General features: G+C 39.0%; 2 protein-coding genes across 3 annotated transcripts in view; one reads left to right on the top strand and one right to left on the bottom strand.

The window, feature by feature from the left end:
• LOC144194359 (semaphorin-4B-like) overlaps window positions 1–19058 on the top strand; it is a 46044-nt gene extending 26986 nt beyond the window's left edge. For both annotated transcript variants that reach the window (XM_077713391.1, XM_077713390.1), the window contains exons 3-15: window positions 3378–3538; window positions 4236–4298; window positions 4978–5076; window positions 6848–6959; window positions 7381–7497; window positions 7736–7893; window positions 10371–10552; window positions 11365–11515; window positions 11592–11802; window positions 12481–12596; window positions 13951–14108; window positions 14553–14644; window positions 14739–19058. In XM_077713391.1, coding sequence (XP_077569517.1) covers window positions 3378–3538; window positions 4236–4298; window positions 4978–5076; window positions 6848–6959; window positions 7381–7497; window positions 7736–7893; window positions 10371–10552; window positions 11365–11515; window positions 11592–11802; window positions 12481–12596; window positions 13951–14108; window positions 14553–14644; window positions 14739–15511 — 2393 coding nt within the window. In that variant the 3' untranslated portion in view covers window positions 15512–19058. The remainder of the gene's footprint in view (window positions 1–3377; window positions 3539–4235; window positions 4299–4977; window positions 5077–6847; window positions 6960–7380; window positions 7498–7735; window positions 7894–10370; window positions 10553–11364; window positions 11516–11591; window positions 11803–12480; window positions 12597–13950; window positions 14109–14552; window positions 14645–14738) is intronic.
• A 1159-nt stretch (window positions 19059–20217) lies between these two features.
• LOC144194807 (small EDRK-rich factor 2-like) lies at window positions 20218–22175 on the bottom strand. The gene is made up of 3 exons (XM_077714122.1): window positions 22011–22175; window positions 21271–21379; window positions 20218–20620 (listed from the first exon to the last, which is right to left on the bottom strand). Exons 1-3 carry the CDS (start codon window positions 22015–22017, stop codon window positions 20548–20550), a joined length of 189 nt encoding a protein of 62 aa, XP_077570248.1. The 5' UTR covers window positions 22018–22175; the 3' UTR covers window positions 20218–20547.
• Between the last annotated feature and the right edge of the window lie 1449 nt (window positions 22176–23624).

The following is a 23624-nucleotide window of genomic DNA, read 5'->3' as shown; positions in this document are numbered from 1 at the left end:
AGCACTTCTTTTGTATTTATTGTCAATTTTTGGGTGTATGTTAATATATATTATGGTGTTTTTTTGGTTAAATGGCCCAAAGATTCCCACAGAAATAATCAATCCCCTTGTGAAAATCCTTCCGAGAAGTGTAAGTAAAGAAGGATGAGCGTTTTCTCATTCTCACTTGGTGTAACTTTAATGGCCAAGACTGTGTACTTTGGCAACCTGCGGCTAATTGAACATGTTGGAGCCGGCAGTACGTATTGATGATAAGTGCTGCAACGAGGGGCGGTTAAAAAGCCGGAGTTGGCACGCGGCTGATGAAACAAGAGGCTGATGGATGGGGGCGGAAAAGAGCCTCGCCTCTCCTCGCCTCGCCTCAATCCACCTCTCTCGAAAATCGGCCTCGCCGTCCAACCGCAAACGACCTCTTCAAGACACACTTAATGATGGCACTCAAATGACACACAACTGACATGTTATCTTTTTTCTTCTCCTTCCCCCACGCTGACTGCTCGGTTACCACGGCTACCGTCTTTAACGATGTATATTCCTCACTAGTGCTACTTTCATGGGTTTTCCCTCCTCTGCTTTTTATGCTATTGTCTCACTGTGATGTATGGCGGAGTGTTAACATGCCCCAGGATGCTTTTTTTTTGGGGGGGGGGGGGGGGGGGATGACCATCCCTCAGGGGAGCACCAGGAACATAAATGTGCATGGTACATTTTGTTAAGAAAATGATTTAACTGTCTTTTTTTAGCAGCATTAAGAACTACCGTATTTTCTGGACTATAAATCACACTTTTTTCATTGTTTGCTTAACTGTTTTTCTTCATTCTGACTACAATACTCTGTTTTTTAGGTTGTAGTTATGTTTAGTCTGTTTTCTACATTTAACTATTGTTACTTCAATTAATGTTTCTCATTTTTTAAATCGAAAATCGGCCTCCCAAAAATGCGACTTATAGTCGGAAAATACGCTATTTTTGGACCATGTTTTGGCATTATTTTTTCCTATTTTATTGCTTTTTTTAGAGTTTATTTCACTTTTGATAATTTTTAGGGCTTTTTTGGTGTTCTCAATTTTTATTTTTAGTTATTTTAGGTATGGTTAAGAATTTATGAAACCTTTTTAGAACAATAATTAACTTAGATGTACTTTTTTTGTGCTTTTGCAACTATGAAAAGGCAAATAGAAGAATATACAGTGTACATATCAAAAAGTATATATATATACAGAGTTTTTAATATATATACAGTATATTTTGTCCCCGCCTATGACTTTAACGACAGGCTTTGGCTTCATTGACTCCAGATGTTGCCGGATTTTCCACAAAGCATGAGCTTTTGGTTTGGAAAAGTACTTTTAAATGTGATGTTTTGCACAAGATGACTCGTGTGCAGCTGGCTTTTTCTCCTACAGTCTGTAGGAAAAGCCTATTATCTTGCCAAGGTGCTTTGAGTGTTATTGGAACGACAGCAAATGGTCGTGTTTACGAGCGGCTCATCTTATTTAGACAAGCTGCATTTTGGCTTCGCCGTCGTGTTCGCATTTTAGGAGCTCCGCGCCGAGAAGCGATACGTCAATATTTTAGCAAAAGAATGGATACAAAGTGTCCACAATTAGCCTCAATGTCCCCAATTCTCAATTGGAAAACTTTTTTAAAGTATTTCTTTCCATTGTTAAGTATTAACTCATTAGTTCCCATTGATGGTGAGCAAAAAGTTACATTGAATCACTTTTTATGGCATTTAGTGAGTTAAGATAACAATTTACAAAATAATCCATAGGTATAATGCAAAATATATGCGTGCAACGACAGCAAAAAAGGCAAGAAATCAAAACTAAAATAGCTCAATTTGTTATGCAAGTTTGTTTGCAAGACATTTATTGTTTTTTCCTTAATACGATATTTTATGGATATCAATTCGAGAGTTGACATCATAATCAGAATCAGCTGCAAAAATATGTCCCTATAGACAATAATATGTCGGCTTCAGTGTTTTTTTTTAAGTGTCTCCCATTTAAATAATTTTGAACTATCCACTTATTTTAAAGCGTGAAGATAAATTTCTCTGTTGAGATTTTTTTTAAACAAATGTTTAGCATTCCAAGACTTGAATCTCTTTCCCCAAAGCAAAAAAAACGTAATTATTTTGATTGATATCACAACCAAAACAACATGATCATGTTCAGGCATTTTTTCCTTCCAATTGGCTATGAATGTTAATGCAATTTCTCCCAAAAATTGTATTTTCCAGTCACCCATTTTGAAGCAAATCTTGGCAACTATTTTTTTTATTTTTACTAGAGGAATTTTTGCATTGCAGTGTACGAACACAGCCACAGGCAAAAAAAAAATGTTTGTTGCAACTTGTTAGGAATGTCAATGTTATTTTTTGACTTTTTCCCCTCACAATTGAAAAAAATAGGTGTCATAATAGCATGTCTGGCATAGTTTTATCAAAATACCCTGGGGATAGATGAGCATAATCCACGCCCTATTCCTTGTCTCAATTAAATCATGCTGGTTTTAAGGCCCATAATTCAATTTAGTTAACCTTAATTTGCCCTATGTACATTATCTTGTTAAGACTGTGTTGATTGGAATGACTCACCAAGCGCAGCTGATCTTGTCAAGGTTGGAGAAAATTATTTTTTTGGGAGCAGTTATTTTTTAAACTAGCCTCAATATTTTTGAAAGAAGACACAACTTTGGGTATACTAGACTGGGAATAGAACATGAAAGATCAGGGAACAAAAATCATGTCCATATAAGAGAGTACACAAAAATATTTGATTTATTTCAGGAAAAAGCTATTTTTTTAAAGTTATATTTAAAATATATGTATTCTGTTTAATTAGAATTTATTTTTTCACAATTAGATATTTTCTTGTATATATTTGTATTTATTCTGACTTTTTTTGATGGTCTAACTTGAATTTCACAATTTTTTGGTGCTTTTTTCAATTTTTGTAATACATATATATGCAGTTTTTTTCTTATTTATCTCCCATTACTCATATTCAATAAATAGTAAGGATATTATAATTTAATAATAATAAAAAAATAGCAGAAATTGTATTTTTTCTTTTTTTTTTATTGCTTAGCTTTTAGATTTCAAAATAGAGGAAACACGCACATCATTTAAAAACATTTTGACCTTTTTAAATTGATTTCCCTGCCTGTCCCCTGACTGCCCAAAGTGGGATCGGCTCCAGCACCGCCGTTACCATTGTGAAAATAAGCGGTATGGAAAATGGATGAAATTGATTTACATTTATCAAAATAGGGGCACACTATTGTATACTGTATAAAATATAATAGGTAAATGAGTTAAGGCGCCACCTTTTCTCCGTCCACCATAACCATATCTTCTTTTTCCCACACAGATGCAAAGGAGAGATCAGCCAAGAGGTTCTCTGCCGAAGGCGTCTTCAATTACACGTCGCTATTGCTGAGCCAGGAGGACGACATGCTCTACGTGGGGGCCCGGGAGGCGCTCTTTGCCCTCAGCCTCTCTGACATCAGCAGGACTAAGCTGCAGAAGAATGTAAGTTGGATGGACAGACGCGTATATCGCCACATGCCAAGTGATAGCTAGCACTTGCGCTAGTTTAGCCTCCAAGTCAGGGAGGGCTCTTCTAACTCCGGCCCGCTGCCCAGTTTTTATTGGCTCGTAGCAAATGAGAAAAATGTTATTGAAAAAGGCCCGCTGGGGCGAGTGGTTAGTGCGTCGGCCTCGCAGCTTTGGAGTCCTGGGTTCAAATTCAGGTCACGTTCACCTGTTTGGAGTTTGCATGTTCTCCCTGGGCCTGCGTGGGTTTCCTCCGGGTACCCTGGTTTCCTCCCACATTCCAAAAATATGCATGGTAGGCTGATTGGACACTCTAAATTGCCCCTAGGTATGAATGTGAGCATGAATGGTCGTTTTGTCTCCTTTTGCCCTGTGATTGGCTGGCAACCAATTTAGGGTGTCCCCCACCTCTGGCCTGAAGACAGCTGGGATAGGCTCCAGCACCCCCCGTGACCCTTGTGAGGCAAAAAGCGGTTCAGAAAATGAGATGAGATAAGGCCCACAGGAGAAGTTTAAATTCAGCCTGCATTGGACCAATCAGAGTTGATAGATGAAATACAATTTATAAAAGTTAGTTAGTTTTAAAGTTGGTTGTATGATTTTTTTAAAGCCTTTTGAATTGTTTCCCTCTTTTTTGATGATTTATTCTGACTGTTTTTTGGGGGGCCTTCAGTTGACTTGGGCCACTCCGCTTGGAAAGAGAGAAGAGTGCAGCTTCAAAGGAAAGAATCTTGAGGTGAGTGACATGATCTCGCACTTCACAAATAGAAAACTCAACTTCCCCACTGCATGTTTTTTTTTTATGTCTTTGTCTCAATCAGAAGTTAATGTAATTTTTGGACTACAATTGAATTTTTAAGATAGTCGTATTATTGTCTCGACTCTTGTTATTCTACAAGTGTCTACTTAGTGTTGTGTGATTTAAATGACCTTTTTAAATTATTTTTTACATTTATTTCCAAAACAAAGCATTCAAACTAAAAATATTTTTGGAGTTTTTAGTGGAATACAAAGTAAGTAAAAATTAAAATAATGCAATTCTAATAGAAAAAAAAAACAGAAATGCACAAAGATTTACGTAAAACTCAAGTTTTTCATAGTATTTAACTCATTGATGGCAAAAAAAACCACAACTCATTTTAACCAGGAAGAAAAAAAACAGATTTAACACTGTTTTTTCTGTCATCTTTAGCTCTGATTTTAACACACTTTCATCACGTGTGCATGGTGGATTCCTCCTTTGTTTTTGTATTTCTTGTTTGTATGTCTCCATTGTCAAACGCGCTTTTTATCCTAAGGCGACAACACCTTCAAATTCAGCTTTATTTGATCATTGAAGGTTTTTATGTGTACGAGTGGAGCAAATAAAAAGCACTTTTCATGTTCTTTGTTTTGTTTTTTTCTTTCTCCCATAGACGGATTGCTTCAATTACATCAAGATTCTTCTACGTCTCAACAGCACACACCTGTACGTGTGCGGCACCTACGCCTTCAGCCCCATTTGCACCTTCATTGTGAGTCTTTACAAATTTCAAAATGTACTCTTTACTCGAAAGCCGTATTCTTTTCCTTGTTTTGCGCGGTCAGCTTTCACATTTATCCAGACAAGTCAACACAATGTGTGTGTGGTTCCCAGCGGCAGACATGTTTACCCAGAAAAGAAGAACATTGGGAGCGAATGGTAGCTGAGCTAATTCGCGTCAGCTCTGTAAAGCTTTCCCTTTTTTTTTTTTTTTTTTTGGACGTCCAACAGTCAAAGAATAACACGGGACGTCTCGGACCGAGGAGGACGGTGTGAACGCTCCCCGTGTTGACACAGCGCAGGACGCTCTGTCACATGCATAAAATTGCATGTTTATTTTTATAGACCATCTTTAACAAGACAGGCATGTTTGGGGTAGATTTATGTCGCAAACTCCGAGGTTTTATGCCTTTTATTGGCTTACTTTTGTTTTTGTCCTTGAATTTTTCCCTCTTACTCTTTTAATGCCACAGACGATGCGAGACGTCCAATCATGTGGCGTCCAATCATGTGGTGTCCAATCATGTGGTGTCCAATCGTCTGTCCAATCATGTGGTGTCCAATCGTCTGTCCAATCATGTGGTGTCCAATCATGTGGTGTCCAATCATGTGGCGTCCAATCCTGTGACGTCCAATCATTAAGTGTCCAATCATGTGACGTCCAATTAGTAGGTGTCCAATGATGTGGCGTCCAATCATGTGGTGTCCAATCATGTGGTGTCCAATCATGTGGTGTCCAATCATGTGGCGTCCAATCATGTGGCGTCCAATGATCTGTCCAATCATGTGGTGCCCAATCATGTGGCGTCCATTCATGTGGCGTCCAATCATGTGGCGTCCAATCATGTGGTGTCCAATCATCTGTCCAATCATGTGGCGTCCATTAATGTGGCGTCCAATCACGTGGTGTCCAATCATGTGGCGTCCAATCATGTGTCCAATATTGTGGTGTCCAATATTGTGGTGTCCAATCATGCGGTGTCCAATCATGTGGTGTCCAATCTATTATTGCGGATTGGACGCCTAGTGATGACAAGCTGATTTTTTTTAGTTTTAATTTTGATTACAAAAATAAAGAATTTAAAAAAAATATTAGAAATCTTAGGTAGTAAGTTTAGATCTTTATTTTTTTTTATTTAAAAAATTGTCCCTGAAAAGATCTCGTTCCGCAATCATCATTATTTGAGGATAACATATATTAAAATTAAATTTGATTTAAGCGTGAAACATTAAGTCAACAAAAATTATTTACGAAATCCCAACCTGGATTTTGACACTTACAATTAAAGGACACAAACCAATCGAACAAACAAGACATTCCGAAACAAGAACGATGATCAAATATATGCTACCTCGCTAGAAGTAGCCTTACACAATGAAAAAACATTGAAAACAATCTTCGCTTCCCAAATAAATGAGTCAAGCCGAATTCTACTTTCTTGGCCTAAAAATGTGCTGCTACTGACTTATCATTAATTCTTGGTAACCCAATCATTGTCTTATGTGGATTAAAAAAAAGGAAACCAGATGTTTAATCAACGCATGCTTATTAAAGCCGAATATTAAAGCTCACGTGGCAGATTGACGAGCACTATGCACACAATTTGAACCATATGTGTGGCAAATGACAGGCCGTTTACTCACCATCCGCACTGCCAGGAAATCAGGCCTCTTTTGTGTGTTTAACGCTCCGGGCCGTTGAGGTCATGGTGATGGTGATCCATCCCGATGATGTCATCAAACCTTGCCCGTCTTGTTTGCAGAACACGTCCACGTTCACGCTGGCGAGGGACGACGCCGGCGAGGTGGTCTTGGAGGACGGACGTAGCCGTTGTCCTTTTAATCCCGACTACAAATCTACGGCCATCATTGTCGGTGGGTACTCTGAAAGCTCAAATATGCTCGTTTTGTTCATTAAAAATATATATCTTTCATATTTATAATAAATATAAAACACTCCTGAGAATAAGTAGTTCAGAAGATGAACTGTATATTCTATTGTATTCATTTTCATTTAATTTAATGTATTTTTTATGATATTTTAAGTACTAGCAAAAAGGCAAAACACAGCAAATATTTTATATGTATTTGAGAACTGCTTAGTTTATTCATTGATTGATCAAAAATAGACATACTTTTTTTAAAAAAAACCTGTTCAGCTATTATTAATCAATGAATAGGTAATGAGCACTCTTTTTTTTACTTTCTCTAGACATTATTTCCTTTCAAGCATCTTCCAAAAGGATGATTCTGAATTTTTAGCTCAACCACATACATTTTTTTAATGTATTTTTAGATGGCGAACTGTACACAGGCACAGTCAGCAACTTCCAAGGAAACGAGCCCGTCATTTACAAAAGTTTGGGTCAGGGAACGGCGCTCAAGACGGAAAACTCCTTAAAATGGCTGCAAGGTAAACCCATTGCAACGTGAACACCACCATCATTTAAAAAAGGCTCCTTTCATAGCTAAGCTTTGAAAATGATGCTCATTAGCCCCTCCCATTTGTTAATAAATGCTCCTCTTAAATTGCTGCCTTCCATCACAACAATACATCAAATTGTCATTGCTTTCTATGGACTGCCATCTTTTACATTTTGCAAAAAAAGACATGTAAAGGCAGATTTTTCACCCCCCCTATTTTTCCACAGATCCAGTCTTTGTGGGCTCGGCTTACATCGAGGAGAGTCAGCCGGTCGGGAACCCGGTGGGCGACGATGACAAGATTTACTTCTTCTTCAGCGAGGCGGGGAAGGAATTTGACTTCTTCGACAACACCATTGTGTCCAGGATCGCTCGCGTGTGCAAGGTAAGAAAGACCACGCCCGGAGGGTTGGACACACACACAAAAAAAAAAACAACAACAACAAAACATGCGGTCGTTATACGGCTGCTTTGTTTGTAAATGGGATACAATTAACACGTGTCAGAACACGCGTAAAGTGTGATGGAAAGAAAGCATCATGAGCTTTGTACAGTTAGACTGAAAAGTCAGTTTGACTGTACAAACCTGTCTACTGGACCGCCCTGTATATAATTAAAAATGTTGAAATGATTTATGTGTCAAAGTGGCAGCCCGGGGGCCAAATCTGGCCCGCTGCATCATTTTGTGTGGACCGGGAAAATAAATCACGAGTGCCGATTTTCTGTTTTAGGATCAAATTGAAATTAAAAGTATAGATGTGTATCAGATTACCTGATTTTTCCCCCCCTTTTAAATCAATAATTGTAATTTGTAATCCATTTTTTCTGTGTTTTTAGTTCAAAAATAATTTTGTAAAATCTAAAAATATATTTAAAAAAAAGCTACTATAAACATTGTTATGGTCCTACCAAAAACGGAATATTCATGGATTTTAATCCACTTCTTTTAATCCATTTATTAAAAAAAAATCTAAATATTATATCTAAAATGGTCCAGCCCACCTGAAATCGAGTTGACGTAAACACGGCCCGCGAACCAACCCGAGTCTGACACCCCTGATTTATTGAATAATTATTCATCAAGTGAATCTGTTCCTCCCTTCACACCAAAACAAATTGAACCTCATAGCAATAGGTGAACATTCCTCGTTATAAATAGAACCTTTGACATTTTTGATTTGTTTTCTTTATCTTTTCTGTACTGCGCAAGTTGCTGATATACAGTTTAGCGAAATATTCATACTGCAGAGCCATGTTTTCACAGCGCGGGTGTCTACGGGGAGTCGTCCCCGTGCACCAGTACAATACAAGCGTACTTAACGAGAGTAGTGGACAGCTGAGAGAGCAGGAATTTGCACCCCTCATTACCGTGTGTGTAAAGGCTACTGTAGTGCATCGTAATTGGCTCCCGAGCCCCGCGGCGGTCCCGCCTCGCCTCAGCATGCGGCGAGACCATTGTTCTTCTTCCAGATATCACGTGTTATCCCCCTTTTTTCCGGGTTCTCGCTCGGGGGTTACCCGGGCCCCCACGCGGCTGTTTTCGGTTCGCTTTGCCACCTGTTTACAGGCTCGCGGATAATCACTGGGGTGGTTAGATGGGTGTTTATGTGAGGATTCTGCACACCTTAGGGGAGGAGGTTAGAAACCTCAAAGTAGTGAGTCATTCAGATGGCATATTACGTTGAACTGGGAGGTGTGGAAGTGGATGAGGTTTTATTGGTGGGAGAAATATTCTTTGTGGAAGACTATATAGCCCAACCTTTTTCTTCCAGTCAACATGAGACAATGAGTAAAGCAAGTGTTTTTATGAAAAGTTCAAATTGGAGTCAGTGGTGTCCAACTACAGCACGCTGATCAGTTTTTAATTGAATAGGGTTCGCACAAAAAGTTTAAATTTAGCCTGCATTGCATTTTTCAGCTTTAACACTAGAGGGAGCTCATTTTTTTTTAGGTTGATGGTTGAAACAAGTGAAGAAAATGGTGGAGATGGTTTTTGATTTTTTTAAATACAAGGATATCCTTTGGATTATTTTGTGTCTTATAGACTTGGAATCATTCACTTCCACTTACAGCTGGAAACTTAAAATTCATTTCAATTTTAAAATCTGGTATATTGTCATAGGTATGCTAGCAATTTATTCATTTTATTTTGTTTTTAGACGATTTTGGTTGTCTCATTAAGAAAGGTGGAAGGATTTCAGATTGGCCATTGCATCCTATGATTTTCCTTTTTTTTAAGGGCCCCTTGGAAAAAAGGCTTTGAACACCCCTGGTTTAAGTACACTTTTTTGGGGAGAAATTACACATATATTATTTTATTTATTTATTTATTTTTTTACAAAAGGAAGTGCTGGCCTCACATTCTTGCCACAAGTCAGTTCATAAATGTCCGGTTTATCTATTTAATCTTAATAACTCCACTCGACTTGAAGCAGCTTCTAATGAAGTCCATCATTCATCTTTTATAGGCTAATAATCCTTACCAGTCAAACCTTTACAGTTTTCCTTGTATCAAAACCTAAAATGACACTAGCATGTTGTTATGACCCGCCCCCTGCCGGTAACCATAACGTTAGGGGGGCCTCTGTATGAAAATAAGCTTGACGGCACCCCCATTAAAAAAACGTGTAGCGCTTTTACTCACTCGGGTCACATACCGTTTCAATTGCGACCGTAGAGCGCACGTGCGTATTACCGCATAACCGTCCTCATGTGTTGCAAATTCATCCTTTTCTCCCACCCCAAACGAACGCCTGGAGAGACATTTTTGTGCATCGGGACCAAAAAAGGGAGTTCCCGCAGAAGCGTCAAATTGTGTCCGGCAGTTGAGAACATACTGTATTTGTTCACGCTGTTTCCCAGGGCGACAGAGGTGGCGAACGTGTACTGCAGAAGAAATGGACGACCTTCTTGAAGGCCCAGCTTCTGTGTTCCCTACCGGATGATGGCTTCCCTTTTAACATCATCCAGGACATGTTTGTCCTCAAGCCCATGGGAGACAGTTGGGAGAGCACCGTCTTCTACGGCGTCTTTACGTCACAGTGGTAAGACAAACGTACTCTGTGTACTGTATATCAAGGCAAAGGTGGATCAATAGCAGCTTTGGGCCTATTTAGTTAGGATTTTTATGTATTTTAATTAAGCTTTAAGAATGTATAACTATGGCGGTCTGGTGGATTGAGTGGTTAGCGTGTCGGTCTCACAGCTATGGGGTCCATGGTTCAAATCCAGGAGTTTGTGGAGTTTGCATGTTCTCCCTTTGCCTGCGTGGGTTTTCTCTGGGTACTCCAGTTTCCTCCCACATTCCAAAAACATGCATTGGACACTCTAAATTGCCCCTAGGTATGAGTGTGGGGCTACGGAAGTCAGCTGGGATGGGCTCCAACACCCCCCGCGACCCTAGTGAGGATAAAGTGCTTCTGAAAATTAATGAAAATAAATATAACTTCTGTTTTGTCTTGTAAGTTGATGCTAAAATAAGTCATAAAATGGCGGCCCGGCAGCTGAGTGGTTAGCGTGTTGGCATCACAGTTCTAGGGTCGAGGGTTTGATCCCAGGTCAGTCCTCCCTATGGGAAGTTCTCCCTTGGGCTTGTGTGGGTTTTCTCCAGCCACATAACCAAAAAATGCAGGGTAGGCTGGTTGTACACTCTTAAATTGCCTATTGCTATGAATGTGAGCGTGAATGGTTGTTGTCCGTCTCTCTGGGCCTTGTGATTGGCTGGCCACCCATTCAGGGTTTCCTCTGCCTGGTTCAGTGAGGATGTATTGCCTTGCACTTCATACATATATCAATTTAACAACCCTACTTCTTCAAAGTGGTATGACCCCTAAGACAATGTCACTTTTGTTGCCAGGTACAAGGGCGCATCAGGCAGCTCTGCAGTGTGCGCCTTCACCATGGCCCAAGTGGAACGGGCCTTCAGTGGGCGCTACAGGCAGGTCAACAGGGAGACCCAGCAGTGGTATACGTACAACCACCCCGCACCAGAGCCGCGACCCGGAGCGGTGAGTTGCGATCCGAACCCGTGCGCCTCTACGCTCTATTTGTCCAAGAATCCTTTTAATTATCCACTCTGCGCAGTGTGTGACAAACCACGCCAGGCAAATGGGAATCCAGTCGTCCTTGCACATGCCCGACAAGGTGCTCAACTTTGTCAAGGATCATTTCTTGATGGACAGTGTGATCCGGAGCGCCCCCTTGCTGTTGAAACGCAGCGTACGCTACACGCAGATCGCAGTGCACAAGATTCAAGGCATGGAAAGGGCTTATGATGTGCTGTTCATTGGAACAGGTAAAAGAAATTAGGGTTTTGGGGGGATTTGGAAGGACGACACCCAATGTTCCCTCTAAATTTTAGTGTAAAACATCCTGTAAAACACAAACAACATAAGAGTGGACAGAGCTACTGCCACTGGCTGCCACGTAAACGGCGCCATCATGGGGAAAGGGGTTAAAAAAAAAGTTTGGATTTTATTTACTGCGCGACATATGATTGCTGTTGCGCAAAGAAGACGAGAGTAGTGCGCAATTGCGCACACGTGCAGCTTAGAGGGAACATTGACGACACCCCTCCCTTACTCTCACATCGTCATGGCAGCCAATAATTTAATAGTGGAAAAATCTTTCTTTCATTTGTTGTTTTGATGGGCAAAAACTATACTATTTTATTCATTTATTTGGTTTTGCACTATTGATTGTAATGGTAATGGAGGATACTTTTGCTTTTTCATTTGTGATCAGGTTTTTTAATTTACTGTGGGTCAAAATTGTAATGAGTATTTTTTAATGGATATCCAGTTGAAAATTTGAGTTAGAGATTCAATACAAAATGTTAATATTCTTCACTGCATGACCCAAAATGTAATGTTCACCTCTTATGCTTTAAAAATGTGTCACTTGCCCTTTTAATATATTTTTAAAGTTGCTCACAAACCTGCCACACGTTAAACTTTATCGTCATTGTACCCAGATGACGGGAAGCTGCACAAGGCCGTCAACGCCAACGACAAAATGCACATTGTCGAGGAGATGGTTTTGTTTCATGAACCGCAGCCCGTGCAACACATCGAACTGGACCCTCAGCGGGTATGTACACTTTACTATTTTTTTCTTTTTTAAACATTATAATTCATTATAAAAGAGAGGGCTACATTTACCACCCTGCCAGAACGAAGACTTCCATTCCCACCGGGGCCGTCTGGTCGCGTTTTCTTAAGAGTTATACTTGGCCATCTGGAGCCGAGTTTATGATCCTCGCTTGTGTTTTAGCCGCTGCTCAATTTCATTACCTTCCTCTCTTTATGACATAATGGCTTCTCCCAAGGGCTAAAATGGACTCTTATCGAAAGATTATGTCATTCTAATAAAGTCAAGGCCTCCTTTCCCATGTATTCCGACTGATGAAAGACAAACAAGATGATTCCGTAATGTTTGTGCAATATACTCCGGGTAAAAGAGCCTTAATATAGACTTCCATAGAGTGTACGGCAAAGCTGGTGAAATAAGTGGAGGGCAATATTGCGTGTATGCGCCGTCACCCCCAATTTAAGTACCCTACTGGCGCCAAGCGAGAGAACATCTGGATAGATTTTGTGCTCTATTTACTTGAATTGTTTTTAACCATGTAATTGTTTCACTGTGAGGCAGTGCGGTGTCGCAGTGGGTAGCGTAAACTGGCTTGTGCTTCTGGGGCGCTAGGTTTGAATCTTAACTTAGGTCTTCGTGCGTGGAATGAATGGAGTTTCATTAATTTGTTCATTTTTTATGAAAATGGTTAAAAAAATATTCTATATGCTACCTAGCTATAAGTAGGATTACATGTAAGGGTTCACCAATTACAATTTACCTGGGTATTTTTTTTCTACATCTATGTTCTTTATTTCTTTTTTTGATTGTTTAATCATCTTGCTGTACCAAAAAGGAAGCTGCAGCACTATTTTCTGTTACAACATGAAAATCACAAATTTTAAGGAAATTTTAGAGAAGACAATTATTTATATAGTAGTCTTTCTATTTTTTTTATCTTAATAACTTTCAATGATGTTAGAATGTCAGCCAAATGTGAGCATTCATGAAACAGGTATTATTTGAATTAAAATTAGTGTATTTGAGTGATAAATTAAGCTTTCTATCGGCTGCAAAACAATTATCATGCAATGACTATATGGAGTTGAAACATTGTTTGGGTCACAATAGTATGAAAATACCCATCAAATGCTCTTAAATGCTCATATTAATCACCACCAATGTGTTTTATTCGATCTCCCCAAATGTATGAAATCGGCCTAATTATAGCAACATACCTTTATTTACAAAATAATGATGGCTTCATTTACAATGGGGATACACCTTTAAACCGACAGGGCAGGAGGGGGAAGACAGGAAAGAGTTGGGTATGGATGGGCTAGTTTGACACTTTTCATCCCCTGTCTTTTTTTAGGGCCTACTCTTTGTGTCGTCCCACTCTGGCCTCGTGGAGGTTCCCGTGGCTAATTGTTCCAACTATCTAAGCTGTGGAGAGTGTATCCTGTCCAGAGATCCCTACTGTGCCTGGACGGGACGTCTTTGTCGGGATGTCCGGATGGCACCGCCTGACAGGTAGGCAAAACAAGTTGAACCACTACATTGATAAATTGATATTTCATCGTGACAGGGTTGACAGTTTGACAACATCAAACTACTAGACAAAACATACATGGAAATAATCATTCTGCAAATATCCTCCATTGAAGAAAGACAAATTGGGGTTTTCTTAAAGGGACACTTACCTCACAATGGACAGTTTTTTATGGGCTTGTGCAAATTATTCTTTGTGATTATTCAAAGGAAATGACATTTTTAGTGTAACAAACCATTTTAAAAATGGTTCACATGGTGGGCTTGCAAAAGATGCTTTTAAAAAGCTGTTGTTGTTTTTTTTCCTTTTTGCTACACTGTACTGCCCTTTAATGAAATACTTGCGGTTGAGGGTTCAGCATGTGCACACAACATGTCACTTAACCTACATTTGTGGGTGTTTTTGTTTGTCCTCTTTTGTTTCAGTCACTGGCAGCAAGATGTGGAAGAAGCGGACACTTCGGCCATTTGTAATAGGACACTTTCGGGTCCCAGGTCTGCCCGACCGACGCCTGCCCGTGAGTGTCATTTTCCCGACATTTTTAGCATCATGCTAGCTTGCTTGGGCTAAATTCAATCTATTATGTCTTATTTTTTCCATTCTTTTGTCAGGTGGATCCCGTTGCCATCTAATAACCATCCCAACCAACACATTCCGGGTCCTCCCTTGCAAGCTACGTTCCAATTTAGCCCGTAGAAAGTGGCGTTACAGCGCCAACGCCAGCCAGTTCCTCTACGCCACACCCGAGGGCAGCTTAGTAGTCGTAGCGCGAGCCGACAAGACGGAAACCTACGAATGCTGGTCGGAGGAAGAAGGCTTCCGCCAACTGCTCGCCAACTACTGCGTGCGAGCGGAACCACGCGGTGAGAGCAGCACGGCCGCGGCGGGCCACTCGCGTACGCCTCACGTCATGCGCGAGGAGGTGATGATCCTCCCCGGCGAATCACGTTCGCCGCAGATCCACACCAAGACTTACTGGAACGAGTTGATCGTGGTGTGCGCCCTACTGGTCTTCTCCCTGGTGGTCTTCTCTTTGTTCGTCATCTACCGCCACCGCGACCAGATGAAGTCCATGCTAAAACAGGGCGAGTGCGCTAGTATGCAACCCAAGAAGCCTAGAATCGTCGGCAAACCCGCCGAGAGTCTGCCACTCAACGGCAACACCATCCCCGTATCCACGTCGGACCACAAGGGCTACCAGACCCTCAACGATAACTACATTTGCAGCACGCCCACCCGGGAGTCGTCGCCGGAAAGCAAGAGCTTCTCCGACGCGTCCGACGGGAGGCCGCTTAACATCAAGGAGAGCCACGTGGAGTACTCGCCCACTTGTCCGCGACCCAGAGTGCGCTTAGGCTCGGAAATCAAAGACTCCATCGTGTGAGACCCTCGGTGTCTTTTTATTTTGCCCCTCTTTCTTTTCTTTTGAGCTGTGCTGGACGGGGAAAAGCGGATCCTGCGGGGTCGAGGATTCGGCAGATGCTCGCCGATAGTTTTAGTCCCATTTCCTCGCCGCTACTTATTGCCGAGAAAATAGGTGCGAGGCGTGGCAATTCCAGACTGAAGACGCTCTCACGATATTTATGTCTTCAAGTTTGATGTCAGTGGACGTCGATTTCGAGGAAGACTAGAAACGGACGCCTTTCCGGGATGGCGTGGATGTTGTAAAGATGAAGGATGATGAGAAAATAGCTTAATAGATCGAAGACATGAAAGAAAAAGTGAAGACTTACGAACATATGTCTTTCTGGAGAAGAAAAAGAAAAAAATCGGAATATCCACGCCTACCGATGAACGCAAGATTGTCGGAATGCGGGAATGTACGTGGAATTGTGCAGGTACTACAATAATAAAATGCAGGAGTATTAAGCGGGGTGTACACATACCGATAATGGGAATGAATGTGAGAGTTTTCCCCTCCCTTGTTTAAAGTGACGCAATATCGTTACCAGATCAACATTCACTAGTGGCCTACTCCGAAAAAAACACAAAAAATGTCGGTATGTGTATACCCCGTTTTATCCAAGTGACAGCCAAGGAGTAAAAAGATTTTCAGGGTCGCACCCATTCATCACGTGCTTTGTGCCAAAAAACGACAAACGAAGCAACAATTAACTTATCAAAATGCAATAGTAGTGCCATTTGTGTTGTGATGACCACGCCCACTTTCTTTGTTTTAGACTCGTAAAGAACACTCAGACGGAGGCTAAATTATCCTGTTTTTATATGAACAAAAAAAATAATGGGTTGCCAACCACTTAGGTAAACATGCAGTTTCTCCTTCTACAATAATGTACTCAACTGTGCGAACAAAAAATGACTAAACAAAATAGGATTTTAGTTAGCGCACAATATAATTGCATTTTCCTAATTCTGTCATGTTTATTGTAGTGACTTGTTGCTAGGCAGAACTCGAGGGGTAGAAAAAATATGGTTCTTCCTGCCTTTCTCTGTGGAGTGAGTTGTTTGTTAGGTCAGAATTGAATGTTTTTATTCAAATGTTATGTCCAAATTTTTCTTTAATTTTTTTTTTTACTCTTTTTGGAGAAAAAAAATCTAAAAATTAGACAAATGATACCAGTAAACCGGGCGAGACCCAAACACGAACTGATTTCATATTTTTCTCCAGAATATTATTATTTACCCACATTTTGGCCAATAGTTGCATTAAAGACAATTTGCTGTGGTTAGTTTTGCCAGCGTTCCAAGAAAAGGTTCATATTACCAAGTTTGAGGATTGTTTTTAATGTGTTTACCCTGAAAAAAAAACATGTATTATTACCTTTCAGACTTTCCTCCACAGAATAGAAATGGCAGCGTGGGTTGGCAACAAACAGGAACTTGGTCAAACACAACAAAATAACTCTGCAAAAGAAAATATGTCATGATGATGCAAATTTATTCACTACTCTCTGTTCCATTTTAAATGTGCCAACTGTTTGGTACCACAATTCAAACAATAGCATTTATCCACAAAATATGTCCGTTATTTTCATGTTAGTCAAAACACCCATGTTCATTTTTTTGATGATTTATTCCCATTTATGTTTTAGGGAAAGTAAACAGGCAGTCACTCAGACACACAAACAAACAAAAACTCAAAATTTAACTTCAAAGATTGTAAGTTGTTGTTTTTGAACAAAATTGAAACAAGACTTTAACCAAAAAAAGTTTACAGAATGTATTAAATATTTGTGTCATGTTGGAATTAGTTTTTACTCAAATGTATGTTTGTTTTTGTTTGTTTTAACATTGGAGGACCATTTAAACAGTAAGGGGGCGTGTCTATCCAATCAAATGCTCCTCTGAAGAATACACATTTTTTTGAGGAGTCTACAAAAACATTCTCTTAATTGGAGCCCCCCAGGTCTCAATCCATGCACTCATCCTTCGTCACTCGCGTCTAGATGTCAATATAAGAGCACAAAAAAATAAAAAATCAGGACGTTTGCACAGCATGTCGATTTCCACATAAAATACAACTACTGAGAAAACAAAACAAAAAACGGGGACCATTGCGACATTCTGTGCACACTACCAACACTTCAAAAGACGACTTTTCCCAAAGAAGTAGGGAACTCATATATGTATAAGATAATATCACTGACTCGGTAAGATACGACACACCATGTCTTAGAATATATACAGCACCACTAATCAGAAATATAATCTATTTTAGCGTAAAAACGTTAAACAGTGACTGACAACTATCCGGTCGCATTCTGATGACGATATCATTGCACAAGGTAGGGCGCAAAATTGGTGTTTTATGTTTTGCATTGATTATATTGAATATTTGTGCTTAATATCGTGTGCGTGCGTGCGTGAGACTTTTTATGGGAAGTTAAATGTGTAAATGTTGTAGACTGTAGACGTAGAATTGAACCTTTTTGTCCACCCATAAAGTTTTGTTGCCTTCCTACATAATACTGCTAATGAGCACACTTGTGTTTGTGAATCGAGCATATCAAAGCAGGAATACATTGTTTATTATGTTTACTAGAAATTTATTAGCATAGCGATAGTAGAAACGGTGACACTTAGACACATTTCTGTCTTCAATGTGTCTTAAAACGTCCAAATTGGGGTTGAGATATGGCAAGCTAGCTTGCGTTAGCTAATTGCTACGTGAGGCTAATAAAAACATTTCGTAGTAAGAACACTGGGAACCTGGGTACATAATATCCTGCTTTCATATGCTTGGTAATCTCCAAAAAAAAGCCTTTATCTTTATGCCTTTTTAAAAACATTTATTTGTTTTAGTGTTACCAGTTCACAACTCCATAGGTTGCGCTACTTTTGCTAATGGTAGCTGTTAACCACAAGAGTGAGGCTTACTGGAAATGCTTTTATTTAGTTTTGGTTTTAGCACACTCATGCCTTTCTGAAGACACAAACAAGTGCGTAAAAGTTAACATTTCGCCTTAATTGTTTTGTTTATTTAAAAAATGCAGAGATTTTCGTTCCAGAGCAATTAAGCTTCCGTTATTTAGAGTGGCTCCTTGGTGATGCGACATATACTGTATACTGGAAATGAATGTAGCCAGATGCTATTTTCACTTTTAATGGCCACCTCATTACATTTTGTGTGTGTGTGTTTAATTTTTATTAGGTGTTTTATTTTTCTACCCCAAATAGTCCCATGAAACAGACCAAAACAAAAGATAATGTTACATATTGGCTTCCTCCAACTAAATTTGACTTTGTTGACTGAAAAACATGAGACAAATGTGGTCTTGCCTGCATGATTCTCGTCTCGCTCGTTTTTGTTTTTTATTTTTGTTATAATTATTTGTCGTGTAAATACTTGTGAACATTTTTTGTATTACTGAAATTAAACGTGACAGTTGTTTTTTGTTATAATGTACATAAAAAGCACTTTATTTTAACGTTTTTAAGATAAATGAATAAAATCAATGTTTTTGACAGACGTGGGTGCGAAGTGGTGTTCATTATTGCCCAAAAAATGTGTTGTTCAAATGTGCTTTTTTTAATTTTGACGTAGTTATGAATACACCACTTGGAATTGTGGCTCATATTGGCTTTTTGCAAGGCTATTTATTGATAATAATGAAAATCATCTGTTTTCAAGGTCAAACCTGGTAAAATTTGAATCAGTAAGAATCAAAAAAGTTTTAGGCATTTGAATCCATCAACATTTTCACTTGATATGCCTCCAGCTATTGGCAGGTGACCAATCCAGAAAGTACCTGCCTTCTTCCAAAGTCATCTGGGCTGGGGTCCAGCCTAACTGAGACCCTAATAAGTATAAGGCCTGGAGAAAATGGATGGAAAAGCCTCTGGCACAGCTTTGCGGATTACATCTATCCAATTCGAATCTAAATGTTTTGTGTTGCTTTTCAGGATAACGGCAGCGAGTATGTCGAGTTCTGCAGAGGAATTGCCATAAAGCAATGTTTTTCCTATGCCAAATGGCGAGTGACTGACTGACTGCAGAGGTCAAGGCTTTGGTGAGTTGACATTTGAGTTATTTTTGTAAACATTGCAAAAATGTTCATTGCTCATTCTGCAGGATGTTCAACAGTGTGGTTTGTGTGTGGGTGTGCTCAAAACACTGTTTCATAAATGTTTACATAGTTAAAGTGGGTGTAGTAATATTTGGTATTTTCTGCCACCTGGTGGTGGTGGTGGGGAAGTACTCCTACCGTCAATTAAACGTGGTAGGAAAACATTAATTTATTTACAGCCTAGAGCTACAACTAACCAGTATGGATGCAATATTTGAAATTACACCATTTTAAAAACGGTGAGGACTAGTGAGTTCAGTGAATAGTAAAACTTAAAGAATAAAAATGCGTATTTAAAGATAAATTATTACAATTGATTTTCCCCTAATTTCTTTAAAAAAAGTTTTAATAACATTTTATATGTACTGTTGTAAACAAGTAACTTGTACTTGTTAGTTTGAAAATGTAATTTGGTAATTTATTTTCTTTTTTTCACAAAATGCATTGAAAATATTATTCCTTCACATAATAAGAAACCATTTCAAGAAATGCAAATACGTTTTTTCCTCAACACAACTTGTACTTCTCCTAACTCCATGAATTTTAATAAGCCAAGCGAGTGTGAACTACAAAGATACTCTTTATTTGTAACCATCAGGAGACGTGTTTTGTACAAGAAAAGACACAAAAGCTACGTACGACAACACTTTGTGTTGTTCATCTTCCTCCCGGTGTTAAAAACAGACGCTCCTCAGCATGCACGCGCGGCGGCGTCAGTGTGGCCAACAATTTTGCTCCAGAAAAAAATAAGGAAAAAAGTAATCCATTGCCATAAGGAGAGAACGTAGGCTTAATTCACAGCCGGGTCTCGAAAGGGGAGGGGTTAAAAAAAGACATTACTGGCTTTTATATATATGAGGAAAGAAGCTGTATACAGGATGAAGTCTTCACTTCACTTGGACTTTGGGTTGTCTTTCTCACCACCATCTGACTTTTTCTGCTTTTGCTGCATTATTTCAGCATCCCTTCAAAGGAGAAAAGCAGAAAGTAGCATTAAAATGTGAAATTCAAACATTATTAAGCATTATTATAGTTTGTTAAGCCAAAATTAAAAAGACAGCAACATTTTTGCCAATATTTCAAATTGTGTACATTTTAGTCACTTTTTTGCACATTTACAGCAAAATTTATCAACTTAACTATTTTCAAATATTAAATCCAAACATGAAATAAATGTTACATTTAAATCAATCTTAAATATTAATTCTAACTGTCTCAACTAAATATTTAGCTTTTATGCTAATTAAAAAGGCGTGTGAGTGAAATAAAACTAAAAGTTGATGAGCGAGTTTCACTATGTAATAAATGAGCTCTTAACTTTTATTTTGTTTCTTCCGGACCCTTTTAAATTTGCATATTAGCTAAATATTTAGTAGAAACATTTAGGATTTAGTAATGCTTTAGATTTAAAAATTAGATTTAGATTCAGCACTAAAACTGGATGATAAATAGTAATAACAAACACTGAAGTTGCTAAATATTGTCGTAAACGTGGGAAAAAGTGACCAAAATTGCCACGCCATATTTTACACAACCCATGCCACTAAGTATGGGAAATTGTTGCCATCTTTTGAAGCACCAAACGGCAACCCATCAACTGAAACCGGCGTCGCACCTTTGCTTCCGGGCGGCAGCCGAGAGTCCGTCGTCGCCTCTCTTGCCTTTGCCGGTGTCGTTTGCCTTCTTGGCAGCCTTTTGGCGTGCCAGCTCACGTTGATTTCCCCCTGAACAAAAGCAATATGTTATAGTACAAAAACGTAGACCCCCAAAACCCTTAATGTTGCTACTTAAACGGTAAAAAAATCGAATCATCAGAACCCTAAAAATAGAGACAAATAAAGACTTCAGCGTTGCAGCGCATAAAATGACAAGACGTGGCAAGGAGGCGCTATTGAGCATCTCGCCAGCTCAAACCAAAACAAAACAGAATCAAGTCTGGGGACAATAAATACGTCAGAAAGAATTGGACATGGAGCTAATACACGACTATTACTAATATTACTCTACTTGGTCAAGATGCCACTGAAAAAGATGGAGATGAGATCAGATAGCGTTTGTTTCGTCTTGGCAGTAAATAGGCCAGTAATTGACCAAAAAATTAACCAGATCAAGAAAACTGATTCTCGATCCTGTCAATATTAACCTATTTTTTTTTAATAAAATATTAATTTCGCGTATTGTGAGCAAATGTTAAATGTCTCGACCCATCGAGAGGACGTGACGTCTATTCCAGCGATTAGACGGCGCCCGTCTGGATTTGGTTGCGCGATGGACAGAAACAACAAGCACACGCTGCGTGCAATCACTGTAAAGAGTAGAATGCCTTACGGTTAGTTAATATTTGTCAATACCCACTGGTCATTTTAGCAACGGACGCCTCCGTCGACCTAAATCCACAATAAAACTCAGCCACGGGGCCAGTGTCCTTATGCGTTGCGCCAATCGCACTCTCTTGTTGCCTTCTTGTGGTGCGCCTGAACTGCGCATGCTCACAAGACGACAAGCCCCAAGAACACCAGAACATTCCTGCTTTATATATCAACATGTTCTCAATTAAAGTAAACGCGACAAATATAAGTCAGCGGCGTAGGCAACCGGCGGCCATCTTAGAACAGTAACGTTATGAGATTTCGGTGAACTTCGATTGGCCGGTTTGCTCATCTAAAACACCTTTAAATCGGCGTTGTTGTTTATCAAATGACATTGACAGTCGACAGTGTACATTGCCGACAAGTGGCTCTATTGGCTCACAGTGCTCATCTAGTTTACATATGATATCTAATTCTTAAAACATCTTACAACAATAATGTAGTAATTATAGTTGAATCACTTTTTATAGAAAGCCTACACCCAACGACTGTGAAACAATGTGTGCTGGCTGAAACTATAGACAAAAGAAAACACCCTTTTTAATGAGCCATGCACACATCATTTATCCATTATGTAGATGTAATTATCCACAGAAGTATCAAAACAAAACATTTTCTTTTTGCCTGGCTGGTGTATCAAAGGAAAAGACAACACCTTTATGATGATGTCCAATAGAAATATTCTTGTTTGTTAAATTAAAAATGATGTCTAGTGTGTAATTTTATAGAAAACAGAAACCTAAAAGAAGTACCAAAGTAAATTTCAAGGACAGACTTATATTTTTGTGCACTTTATTTTTCAAATGTTAGATGGTTCCAGTTGTACATGATTGTATACAAATGTCCTGTAGTATATTTCACTTACTAAGGGGCAAAGCCATTGGCAGAATCTGGCCAGAAGAGGGAATACTTTCTCAATAAATTGAAAATAGTGTCACTAGCACATTATTAGAGCCAACAAATTCCAAAGCTTTTAGAATACTAACCAAAGTTCGTGCATTTTTTAAATCAATTTAACCAAAGAAAGTCAAGGATACATATTGAATAATAATTTCCCTTAAATGATTGTTGTGGCGTCACAAAATGTGCATTTCTTTGACATTTAGGACTTACCAAATGTTACTGTTAGGCCCACAAACTATTTTTTTTTTCCCAGAACCACTTATAATTCTAATTTATATAATGAACATTTCTTACATTTTATAATCAAGAAGAAAAAAAGTGCATAACTCCAAATAATAAGCTCTTATTTTTTGTGTTGTAGTGTCATGTCAATTTACTCATTCTGAAAAAGATCCCAAAGAATCTCCACCGTAAATCATTAAAAAGGACTTCATGTATATTCTGTTCTTTTCCCATAAATAGCAATTGCTATAAAAACTATATTTTAAAGATTCCCAAGATGTTTTTTATGTTTTAAAGTTTTCTTTTGTTTTTCGCACTTATGGAAAGTGAAAAGGCTTGCAGTTGAATAACATCTCTATTAGTTACAGAGCTCCATGAATGCTAAATGAATCACTGTAGTGAGCAAGATGGGACGTACACTTTATTTTGCCCTTCACTTACACTTGTTATGAAGAAGCGTAAGCATTGATGTGGA

The sequence above is a fragment of the Stigmatopora nigra genome, chromosome 3 (genome assembly GCF_051989575.1).
Source record: "Stigmatopora nigra isolate UIUO_SnigA chromosome 3, RoL_Snig_1.1, whole genome shotgun sequence".
Taxonomy (NCBI): domain Eukaryota; kingdom Metazoa; phylum Chordata; class Actinopteri; order Syngnathiformes; family Syngnathidae; genus Stigmatopora; species Stigmatopora nigra.
The sequence above is the reverse complement of the archived record's forward strand: the minus strand, read 5'-3'. Positions and strand labels throughout refer to the sequence as shown.